The sequence below is a fragment of the Bubalus kerabau genome, chromosome 14, assembly GCF_029407905.1.
Source record: "Bubalus kerabau isolate K-KA32 ecotype Philippines breed swamp buffalo chromosome 14, PCC_UOA_SB_1v2, whole genome shotgun sequence".
In the NCBI taxonomy this organism is placed as follows: domain Eukaryota; kingdom Metazoa; phylum Chordata; class Mammalia; order Artiodactyla; family Bovidae; genus Bubalus; species Bubalus kerabau.
In genome coordinates, this window is record NC_073637.1 from 57,091,119 (window position 1) to 57,103,772 (window position 12,654).

Sequence of the window (12,654 nt, forward strand, 5' to 3'; positions counted from 1 at the left end):
TTTAAGATCCCAGCACACAGCTGCCGTTTCTTCTCAAGCTGTTTTAGCTGTGCCTTAACTTTACTTTTTTTATAGAAAAAGTAATATTTCATTTACTTGGATTGTTTCAGGCGGTCTGGAAGGTACATGTCCTGTGGTGAAAATCATGGTGTCAAACCCCCAAATCCAGAGCAGTACTTGACCCCTCTGCAGCAGAAAGAAGTTACCGTGAGACACCTGAAGACCAAGCTCAAGGAGTCTGAGCGCCGACTGCATGAGAGGTGAATTCGCATTCCTTGCACACTGTGATTTAGAACTTTCTTTTTCCATAAAGTGAAATGTGAACCCACGCTGTAGAAAAGAAGAAAAATTACTTGGTTTAATTTTTGTCGGATTTCTTAACTCAGTCTCTCAGAAGAGTCATTTGATAATCCTGAGTGATTTGACTCTTAGGAGTTCAGGGAGCCCTCCTGGATTTGAAGGGACCCTCTGCTTTTTCTGGGTGTGTCTAGCTTTGACGTGAAGAGCTGGGTGTGTGCAGAGCTATTTTTAAAGGACAGAACACTTGCAGGAACAATGCCGTACTTCCAGTAGACTGGGTCACACACAGCTGGCCCCTATGAAGCCCTGTTTATCTGTGTCAGAGAGTGGACGGCCGTGTGCATTGTGATTCCTGCAAGCTATTTCTGTGCTGAAGGAAAAGGTTCATTATTCTTGGCCAAGTGTTACGGTAATTAAAAAAAAAGAAAAACAACAGCCCAAGCTTAAGAGATCTTATCTCAGTGAGAAAAGACCTTTGACGTATTGGGACAGGCCAGATTTTTGCTTGATAGTTTTTCTGAGAGCTCTGACCAGGGTTGACGGTGACATGAGTCAGATCATACTTTCTGGAAGTCTTGGTTTATGTTTTGAGGAATCTCTGGGATGGTTTGAATCTCTGGGAGGGAGGTGTGGAAAGGCAGTGAAACTAGAGAATAGTGAAGCCTAAACTTAAAGAAGCAATATGTACAACATCTCTTCAAATATGTCAGTATCCTGATTATGTGGTCTTGTCCTAGTCACTGAGAGAATGAGTACATACATTTACATCGACTAGGAAGAAATTATATGTAAGGCAACATTTTTTTTTACAAATATCTAGAAATATTGTCCTGTGAAAAAGCTAACCATTCCCTTCAGTGTCAGATCAGATCAGTCGCTCAGTTGTGTCTGACTCTTTGCGACCCCATGAATCGCAGCACGCCAGGCCTCCCTGTCCATCACCAACATCTTGCCTGAGAAGAGACAGAATTATCAACATTTCATAAAGTCCTTGAAACATGTAACTTTTTATGATTAAAAAAATTTTTTTATCATTGGAATATGATCAGAACTGTTTTGTAATGCTAAAGTTTATCAGTCTGTCTTCTGCCTTTGACACATAATTAAAAGTGATATGGACTTTCCTTCCACAAATTGTTTTGTGGACATATGAAAGAGTAGGCTATGGAGATTAAAGCAGGCTAAGAGATTCTAATGTGTTCTAATAAAATAATTTCCAATATTAAGTACAGGATTGCCTCAGAGATATTGCAGGTTTGGTTCCAGACCACTGCAATAAAGCAAATTGCAATAAAGTGATTTATATGAAAATGTTCACTTCTTAGCACGTATAAAAGTTGTTTTACTACACTGGAGTCTATTAAGTGTGCAATAGCATTATACCTAAAAAAATGTACAAACCTTAATTTAAAAATACCCTAATTGCTAAAAAATGCTAACCAGTGTCTGACAAAGCAGGGTTGCCACAAACCTTCAATTTGTAAAAGACATAGTATCTACAAAGCATGATAAGGCAAAGTGCAATAAAACTGTCTGTATTAAGCAGAGGATAATGCTTGAAAGATGGCTCAGACCACCGTAAAGAATATAAAGAATATGCCTGCAATGCGGGAGATCTGGTTCAATCCCTGGATTGGGAAGTTCTGGAGGAGGGCATGGCAACCCACTCCAGTATTCTTGCCTGGAGAATCCCCATGGACAGAGGAGCCTGGCAGGCTACAGTCTATGGGGGTCACAAAGAGTCAGACACGACCGAGTGACTAAGCAAGATGCTTGAAAAGTACTTAGTGCCATGTCAGACATAGAGTGGACACTATGAAAAAGGAGAGAAAAACAATCATAGCAAAATTTTTATTCTGATTCTAGTAACTGTTATTATTTTAGCTATTTTATAATTAAAAGGGAGGCAGTTCAGGGCTAATAACTTCAAAAGAAAGAAAAAAAAAAATAGAAACTTACATAACCTGTATGTTTCCGGTGGGAGAGCCTGGGCTCCAGGCGGGGTGTCAGAGTTGACCTTTTTTTTGTTTTGAGTCACGCTTGTCTTCCGGGTCTAGGGAGAGTGAGATCGTGGAGCTGAAGTCCCAGCTGGCCCGAATGCGCGAGGACTGGATTGAGGAAGAGTGCCACCGGGTGGAGGCCCAGCTGGCCCTCAAGGAGGCCCGGAAGGAGATCAAGCAACTCAAACAGGTCATCGAAACGATGCGGAGCAGCCTGGCCGATAAAGACAAAGGCATTCAGAAATATTTTGTGGACATCAACATTCAGAACAAGAAGCTGGAGTCACTCCTCCAGAGCATGGAGATGGCGCACAGCGGCTCGCTGAGGGACGAGCTATGCCTCGACTTCCCCTGTGAGTCCCCGGAGAAGGGCTTGGTCCTCGGCGCGGCCTTGGGGCCGACGGAGGATGCTCTGTCCCCGGAGGAGCCGGCCACGGAAGAAGGGGCCGACAGCGAGCTGCTGGGGGCAGACGGCGCGGCCCCCGGCGAGGATGTGTTGGAGGAGCTGGTGACAGGCGCCATCCCTGAGCCAGAGCTACCCGGCGCCGAGGTCGTGGCGCTGGGCGGCGAGGCGGCGGCGGTGGGCCGCGGAGGGCGCCGCGCGGTGGCGGAGCGGGCGGTGCAGACCGACGTGGTGCCCTACAGCCCGGCCTTCTCCGAGCTCCTCCGGCACGTGCTCCGGCTGCAGGACCCCTGGCCCTCCTCCAGCGCCGCGACCCCCGACGAGGAGTCCGGGGACGACTCGACCGAAAGCTTCCCAGAGCCCATCTCCACCTTCGTGGTCGATTTAACTCCCCGGAATCCAAACTCGGCCATCCTTTTGTCTCCCGTGGAGACCCCGTCCCCCGCGGCGGGTCCCGAGGCGCGTGGGAACCGCCTCATGAGAGAGCTGGATTTTGCGGGCTCGGAGGCGGCGGCGGCGGAGGAGGAGGAGATGAGGCTGGACGGCCCGGGCCCACTGGCCCGCGCAGGGGGCATCGCCGGGCGCTACTGGAGCCGCAGCTTCCTGGTGGATCTGCTGGCCGTGGGGGCCCCCGTGGTCCCCACCGTGCTGTGGGCGTTCAGTACTCAGAGGGGGGGCACGGATCCCCTGTACAACATCGGGGCCCTGCTACGGGGCTGCTGCGTGGTGGCCCTGCACTCGCTCCGCCGCACCACCGAGCACATCAAAACCTAAAGAGACGATGTAGCTTCAGTGGGGTGGGCCCGCCTGCCCCCACCCCATGCAGCACGGTTCCCGTTGGAGAATCCGCGGGGTCGACCGGTGGCGGGCCTGGTTCTGTCGTTCTTTGCTCCTCGGTATTTGATTTGCACTATATTTAGTTGAAAGCCTGTTCCCTGTTGAAAACCGGAGGTATCTTCAAAGGCATGGAGACCTGGTTCCAGTCAATGTCCCACCGGTGTGATAGAGAAAGCATGTTCGTGACCCTGCCCTTGTCGTCCAAGGTACCCCTGCTTATTATCCTAGTGGTTCAGGAAGAGAAAATGCAGAGTTTGCACTTTCAAGACAGCTTCTGTAAGGCTGGCATGTTATCTCCTTGCTTTGCTTTGTCCCGTTTTTCAAAAATGTGTAATTGTTAACAGCATTCCAATGGTCTTGTGCATAGCAGGGGACTGTAACCAAAAATAAAAATGTATTTGTGTAATGGGTTGGAAGAAGTCTTGAATAGCTCTTTAGTGTCTTAATTGGGGTTGATAAGGTTTGAGTGTTTGCAGTTTTTTTTAAACTAAATGTAGCTCCAGAGTCTGAAATGGCTTGTGTGTTCCTAAACCTGGTAATTGATGAAACTGTATGTAAGGTTTACATTGTATTAACTTATTTTTTGCTTATTAAATATAGTGTTTTGTTGAAAATTGTTTGTAACCACACACTTCAGCATGATGAAAATAAAGATTAGTGTTTCCATTGAAATAAATGTTCTATACTCCTATAAAATAACTATCTCTGTGATTTTACTTCTGCATATGATAAGAAAGACTATATGGATGGCACACCCTTCCATCTGTAACAGTAGGAACTGTAAAAATGGAATTAAATGATAAAGAGGGAAAAATAGGTGTTCAATAAAGGCAAGAACTTCTCACTCTATCTTTTAAAATGCATTATTTTCTGGGCTTCCCTGGTGGCTCAGTGGTTAAGAATCTACCTGCCAATGCAGGAGACACAGGTTCGATCCCTGATCTGGGAAGATCCCACATGCCGTGGAGCAGCTAAGTCCGTGTGCCACAACTATCGAGCCTGTACTCTAGAGCCTGGAAACAGCAACTACTGAGCCCAAGCCTCATAACTGCTGAAGCTCAAGAGACTTCGAGTCCCATGCTCTGCAGCAAGAGAAGCCACTGCAAGGAGAAGCCCAAGTACTGCAGCTCAACTGTAGAGTAGCCCCTGCTTGCCACAACCGGAGAAAAGTGTATGAAGCAATGAAGACCCAGCACAGCCAAAAACAGAAATAAATAAGAACTACAGTTGAAAAAATGTTTACGAAGCATTATTTCTGAGTAGAAGTAGCTTTGACTGTTTGCTCTGCAGTTATCCGTACACTTGTTTGCCCCATGTTGGGTTGGCCACGAGGTTGTTCGTGTTTTTTCATAAGAGGTAACAGAAGAAACCAGTCGAACTTTTGGCCAACCCTGTACTTATTCAGATATACTGAGTGTTTTCAGGAATTTGGGTTGATTTTATTTGAAAGCATGCTAGGGGTTCAGAGAGGGAGGAGATACTGCACCATTTGGCTCCTGCCCTTGGAGTAATAGGGTGAGGGTGGGTGACTGGAAGGGATGAGATAGTATCAAATCTGTATTATTTCATTTGTTCTTTACACCAGCCTGGAGAAGTGGGTATTATTCTATTTTACAGTTAAGGAGCTGAGCCTTAAAAGAGGTAAATTGCTCAGAGTGTCATCATTTATCTCTAGAAGCCAAGGTTTCAAGTGTGCAAAGCACATGCCTTTTCCACTTTGCACACAAAGGGAAGAGACTGGAGAATATCTTAAGTTTTCCCCAGAAACAATTCTTCCACAGCACTTAATCAGCTTTGTGTGCTAAGTCACTTCTGTCATGTCCAACTCTGCAACCCCATGGACTGTAGCCCACCAGGCTCCCCCGTCCATGGGATTCTCCAGGCAAGAATACTGGAGTGGGTTGCCATGCCCTCAGACATACTATATTTTTGCTGACTATGTCTTAGTTAGTGCCCATTTCCCCCACTAAAATATTAGGGATCTGTGTTCTGTTTTATTCACAGATAAATGTCAAGAACTTAGAACGGTAGGTGGCACATAGTAGGGAGTTCTAATCAGAGCTGTTGAATGAATTTATCAAACAAATACTTATTGGGTGCTCTCATCCTAGACACCTTGCTAGGTCTGTTATCAATAGTGAAGGGGACAGGCAAGGATTCTGCCCTCAGGGAGCTTACATTCTATCTGTGAAAGAACAGAACATGCCATCAGATGAACAAGTTAACTCTGAATAATGGTAAGTGCTTCCAAGGAAATAAGGTATTTTGACCAAGAGGATTGGGAGTAAAGGCAAGGAACACATATCTGAAGAAATGCCAACAATGTTAGTGTTAACAGATGAAAGAGAGCCAATCAGTGAAGATATGGGAGGTAAAATGTTGCAGAAAGAACAGAGGCAAAAGTTCCTGAGGCAGAAAAGGGCTGGATATGTTAGAGGGACATCAAGGAGGTCAATGTGTCTAAAGCAGAGTGAGGGGGAAGGAAGTGGTTGAGAAGTGGAGGACAAGCTAGTTCATATGGGTTCATGGGAGGGTTGAATTTATTCCCAGAGCAGTGAGAAATATTAACAGACTTTATACAGGGCAATGATACAATCTGGTTTTTCTTTTTTATAAACTCTGTGTCTGCTCTGTGCAGGATGTACAGGAGCAGGAGTGACAGCAGGAAGACCATTGTGATAGTCCGAATGAGTGGTGATGACAATTTGGAGGTAGAAGTGGATATAAAGATTAAGTTGAACAATTAAAGATATATCTTGAAAACTGATGTGATTTGCTGATCGGTGGAATATGGGGAGAAGAGGTAGGGTTTAAGGAAGAGAAACTAAGAATGTCTCACAGTGTTTGACTTGAGCATCTGGCTCAATAGTGGTGTCATTTACTGAGAATGGAAAAGTCCAAGAGAAACGAGTTTAAAACAATAAATTTGAGATGTCAAGAGAGTAATTGTGTATATGAATGTGAAAATCACAGGAGTCATCAGGACCAGGATTCTTCAGCATTCACACACTGTGTAAAACCATGGGATGGATGAAATCATCCAGGGAAGGTGTAAAGAGGAGAAGGCTGGGAACTGAGTCCTATGGTGTTTCCACATTTAGATAGAGGTAGAGGATGAATAACCAACAAAACATCTGGAGAGAGGCAGCCCAAAGGCAGGAGGAAAATTTGGTGGAGGCAGGATCCCAAAAGCCAAGAGCAGAGAATGGTCAACTGTGTTGAAGTCCTATTAGAAGCTGAGTTGCATGAGAACAGATAGGTGTCTACTGGCTTTGACAACAAAATCTTAGTGACTGTGGAGATCATTTTATTTGCAAAAATGGGAATTGACGGATGGGAGTAGGTTGGAGAGTGAGTGGAAGAGAGGAAGAATCAATGTGTGCAGCTAACTTATTTTGAAGTTTTACTATGAAGAAGAGGAGGGCTGTGGGTAATAATTATAAGGGGATATGAGTTGCAAGGATTTGTTTTATTTTTTTCAATACCGAGAAGAAATAATGTTTGTACACTTTTGTGATTGAGCCAATGAAGAAAGAAACTGATGACCTAGGAGAGAAAGAATTAATTGAAGGAGGGAAGTCCTTGGGAAGTGAGAAGGGATAGGATGGAGCCGTGGAGAGAAGTGGGTTGTCTCGGATAGTCAGTCCACTTCTTCCGTGGGACACACATAGGCCTCAGGGGCACAGGTGGGCTCTCACACTGCACACACACAGTAGCAGAGGGATTTGGCAGAAATGAAAGGGAAGCCGTTTCTGGAAGTGAGTAATAGGAAGCCTCCCAAAATAATGAACCATGCTGACTTAGGTCCCTTCCTGCCGTCCAGCCCAGACCAACACCTAGATCTGGCCATCTTCCTTACAATCCCTCCTTGTGTTGTTTATTTTTTGTCGTTGCCAAGTTAAGCATTTTTAAGAAAAATTACAAGCGTGCTTTTGGTATCCAGGTGTTGCTACAGAAACAAATAGAACCACATAAAATCAGCACTGTTCTTCATCAGTTCAAGATGGATGGCAAGATGGGTTCTGGTGAAGGAGATTTATCCATGAACCACAAACGTTTATGTTGATCATCACACTGGAGGCAGCTGATCACAAACAGCAACTTGCTTTGTTGTCTTAATGACCTGTATCTTTTAAAAACATAAACCAGAAGACTCACAGAAAGTTAATTCATTGAAACACTGGACACTGTACAACATGTGTTATACACATGGAAACAAATTTGTGCAAAGGTAAAACAGGAGAACTTAGAGCGTTTATACCACTTTTCTTTTTCTTCCCACTTCCTTCCTCCACCATCTCCTCCTCCTTCTTTTCCAGGGTTTCACTATGTATAGTCTGTGGAAAATTACTGCTTTTATTCAGAACAAAGTCTCTTACAAATGAGTCCCTCGGAGTAAATAAAAGAGGGAACACAGCCTGCGTTTCGGAAGTCCAAGGCGTTGGCTGGTTTTGTGGACAGGATCATCTGACCCCATAGAAAGAAGCGCCTCAAAGTTGCTTTCCATAATTTGGGTGCCTGTGATGTACAAACAGACAGGAAAATGGAAAAAGGAGAACAATTCTACTCTATTGAACAAACTGCTGGTCCATCAAAGCAAATGTTAAACATTTCCTACAGTTTTGTGTGCAAACGTTCCAATATACAAGAAAAGATTTTTCCCAAAGGGATAGGCTGACCTTTCCAAGTTGAGCTGTTCAGAAAGGAGAAAAAAAAAAATGCAATACACTCAGATGCCAGGCGTTTCTGGCATTTGTGGCAGAAGAAAAAGGAAGTCTGTGATTTGTGTTTGTCTTAGGCCCTGCCTTAATAGTGGTTAGGTCTGATACATTTTTTCTTTTCAGGATTTTTCATTTTAAAAGTTTTGGGGTGGTTTCTGACTTCCATTTTGGCTCAGTGAGCTCTTTTACAAAATTCACTTACTCCCAGTATTGCCAGGCAAAATGTGTACCATGAAGCAGTAACTTGGGCCATTAAAAACAGCAGTTTACAGAAATCAAGTCTTGAAAGAATGTCAACATTCTGATGTTGACGCCTGATGGTCCTGAGAAATCAATTAGAAATCCAAATAAAATACAAGTTTCTATCAGGTAGTTTCCCTGTCCTTCCCTGGAGGATAATTGCTTTACAATGAACCCAGATCCTACTTTACAGAGTGAAGTAAGTCAGGTAGTTATTTTTAAACCACAGGAAGGCAGGCTCCGCTTTGACCAGATTCTCCCTCAGTCACAGTGATTGTGGTAACTAATCATTATACAATGATTTCAAAGAATTTTAGAATTAACAAAAGGTTTAAATGCTACTCAAAAGAGTTTGTGTTAAAATACTGTAATATTTCAGCAGTGTTTAAGTTCTGTAAAAGGCACGGCACGTCTCTGTCAAAATAATTTTTCAACATTAAAAAACCTAATACACTGAACACATAAAAGTGCAGATCTGGGAACAGGACACCAGGCCTGGAGACCTCCCATTTGCCTCTCTCTCATCTCTGGCAGTGGTTCCAGGGTCACCTCTGAGAACAGTTTGAAAGCCAGTTCACCATATACCAGTTCTTTGAAAACTGCCGGTTCATGTAAGAGCTCCTGGTGGTAACTCTCAGTTCGTTGGAAGAGTATGTACTCTGGATAATGCTGAAGGACTCCATCCTCTACTGTCCTAAACAATCAAATGCTTAATGGAGATGTTTTCTGCTTGATGGAGATGTTTTCTAACCATTTCTCACAGAACTTCGTTGGCCACTCTCTGTTGATTTGACTGGGAAGAGGATCTCTCATTCCATCTACAGAGGCCATGGAGGCATCTGGGATTATGGATGTGAAATGATGATGTAAAACCCACAGTCCAGGCTCCCTTGTGTCTGTGTGTGTTATTCATTCAGTCATGTCTAACTGTTTGCGGCCCCATTGACTATAATCCTCCATGCTGCTCTGTCCATGGAATTCTCCAGGCGAGAATACTAGAGTGGGTTGCCTTTCCCTTCTCCAGGGGACCTTCCCCACCCAGAGATGGAACTCAGGTCTCCCGCACTGCATGCATATTCTTTACCATCTGAGCCACCAGAGAAGCCTAGGCTCCCCTACTGAATGCTATAAAAGGCAGGTATCAGAACTTTTCTCCTCATAGTCACAGAATTCCTCCCTGTGCCAATCCTACCTGACTCACCTTCAGAGATATTTTCACTCTTGTTCCTTGAAAGTTATCATTTCTGATCAAAGCTATTTGAATAACTGAAAATTAAAATTTTGCTAGACCATAGCTTTAATAGATTAGAATATGAAAGCCATTAACAACAGCAATATTTCTCTAATTTGATGGTGAATAAGATCCTTCCTCTCCTTTCTTGCAATCAAATAGCTAACAGAGTTTGAAGTGGTTTGGTAGCCTCACTTTCTACAGTAAACAATAGGCGCTGGCATTTTAAACTGACGTTTAATTTTTCTGAACCAGCATGTTATTCAGACTTGGTTGTATGGAGAAAATGCAAAATGAAAGCAGTCTTAATAATTTTCACACTGTGCTGTGCAGTGCTGTGTCTCAGTCATGTACGACTCTTTGCGGCCCCATGGACTGTAGCTTGCCAGGCTCCTCTATCCATGGGATTTTCCAGGCAAGATTACTGGAGTGGGTTGCCATGCCCTCCTCCAAGGAATCTTCCCGACCTAGGCATAGACTCCGCGTCTCTTACGCCTCCTGCATTGGCAGGCAGGTTCTTGCCACTAGTGCCACTTAAGAACTAGAGAGGAATTCCTAAAAGCTCACTCTTTGGCAGCTCATAGTTTCATCAAGAGAAGAGAGGCTTTGGAAATCATAGTCCACTTAGAATGTTGACTAACCACTAAAAAATCTGCTCCCAAAGCTTACTGATTTCTTTTAAATTAAGCTGGCACACAATGCCTTTCCAAGCTTTAGTTTCCTTACACATGTAGCGGGGATAATGTTCACCTCCCTGGATTACGAGGAGTCATTCATTGACAGTTAAAATTCTTAGGTGGTGCCAAGCACCAAGTAAATCTTTCCTCTTATTATAGTTCAACTTAAAGGTGTGTAAAAATGAACTTAGTTAAGATCAGTCAACTTTCCCCACTCTGCTCAGGGAAAGGGCTGCAACATCAGTGGGTGGTGTAATATATGGGAGGTGTGCACAGGATCCCATGAGGAAGAAGTGTGTGCAGGGACTTGTAACAAAGTGTGTATAGGACCCCACAACACCTACCATTGCTGAGCACCTGTTATGTGTACATCAGGTACTATACTGAACACTATCTCGGTTAATCCTTAATACCACCACCTCCATTTAAAAGATTTGTAACTGCAGGCACTTTAACACTGCTACATCTCTACTGCAGCTGGAGAACTCTGAGAAGCTCTCAAAATGGATGTGATCAGAGCAGTAAATAGGCAAAGTCCTTGCAGAAACAGTCATGGAAGTTCCCTGATGGGGAAGGTGGAGATTGACTTGGGTGACCACAGACTTTTGGCTAGAGTTTCTCTGTAACACTCTAGCTTGTGATTAGCAGTGTCCACAGCAGCTCTGCAAGGGTAGAAATCTGTTGTATGGGATGGATGACAGGCAGGCTCCTAGAAAAGTGTCTCTTTCCAGCCCTAGGAGATTGAGGCTTCTGGTGAAAAAGCATCTGATACTCTCGAAACTTACTCTGGTTACTGAGCATTGCAATGGCCGTGACAAATGGACGCTGAAGATAAAAGGTAGAAAGCCAAGCAAACAAACTGTTATCAGCTGTTGCTATAACCTTGGAGCAGCCTTGGGTGCATTAAAGAAAATGGAAGTAAATGACACAAAGGAAAAAAGCTGTCTTTGATATGAGGGGAGAAGAACTTAAATTTTAAAAATCTGTGTAAATGGAGAAAACAAGTTACTAGCTACTGAAATAAACTCTTCATGGACCCACCATCTTCTTTACAACTTGGCTGTTAGGCACAAGGAGGCCTAGTTTTGGCCTATCTCAGCTTTCAGTGGGTGTTTCTCACGACTAAAATAATTTCTAGCTTTTTGATTGAGAGAGAGTTGTGTGACTCTCTTTTTCTACACTTAGAGAAGCCATTGTAGGGTTTTAAATTTGCCTAGTTTCAATATTCCCGTGTCTCAGGAAATAGAGAGGTGGGAGGAGAGGGAGAAAAGCAGTGGAAGGGCTAGTTGGTGAAGCAGGCAGAATGCACACATTTATCCACTAAATTTGCTATCTTATATGGGTGTGGTTCACACCCCTAAAACACCATAACAAATATAATAATGAAACAGTTTGAAATATTGTGAAAATACCGAAATGTAAAAGAAGTGAGCAAAGGCTGTTGGAAAAATGGTGCTCATAAACTTGTTCAGCACAGGGTTGCCAGAAGACTTCAATTTGTTAAAAATACACTATCTGCAAAGCACAATAAAGCAAAGTGTAATAAAACAAGGTACACCTGTAATGACAAAATTTTGGCTTTTTGGAACATTTTAGCTCGGTTAGGTTTATCCTGTTGCAGTAGCCTGTAGTGTGGTGCTGAAGATCAATCCAGACGCCAGTTTCCATAGCTACCACCTGCTTCCCAAGCACCAATCTTCATCCAGGAACGGTCACTGCCCGGGCAAGTGCATGTCGAAAATGAGGAATTCAGATGCCGAGTATTGACTCAAAGATGCCACTAAAACAGAGCCAGGATTCAACTAGAGGATGAATCCTGAATTTTTAACTTCTACTAATAAGCTCCTAAAACTGATAATCCTTTGCTAAAATTAAGGAAACAAAAACAGAAACCATAAATTTAGAAGCTGAAGGAACCAGTTTGCTACTATAGAGGGCTTATCATATGTTTGACTTCTGTTGGGACAATATACCCAGTAAAACACAGGAATCTAGTTTACACCAACAGAGGTCAAAAAATACAAGAATTCACTCTATGCTTTCCATGAGAAAAATCTCTTTCTTCCTAATTAATCATACAGACTGTGATTCTATCCAGTCTTTACTTCTAAATAAAAATTAAAAAATCAAACAAAAAAAGTCACACATGAAAATCATGACCAAAGCAGACTACAATACTTGTCCACTCTGGGGAAAAGCAGTAAAAACCAATTGTACTGAAGGAAAATTAGCCTTTATGAACCCT

At 43.4% G+C, this 12,654-nt stretch overlaps 1 protein-coding gene across 1 annotated transcript in view; it reads left to right on the forward strand.

The window, feature by feature from the left end:
• SYBU (syntabulin) overlaps nucleotides 1-4,625 on the forward strand; it is an 83,558-nt gene extending 78,933 nt beyond the window's left edge. The window contains exons 7-8 of the mRNA XM_055546411.1: nucleotides 111-260; nucleotides 2,358-4,625. Of these exons, the coding sequence (XP_055402386.1) occupies nucleotides 111-260; nucleotides 2,358-3,477 (1,270 nt within the window). The 3' untranslated portion in view covers nucleotides 3,478-4,625. The remainder of the gene's footprint in view (nucleotides 1-110; nucleotides 261-2,357) is intronic.
• The last annotated feature ends 8,029 nt before the right edge of the window (nucleotides 4,626-12,654 follow it).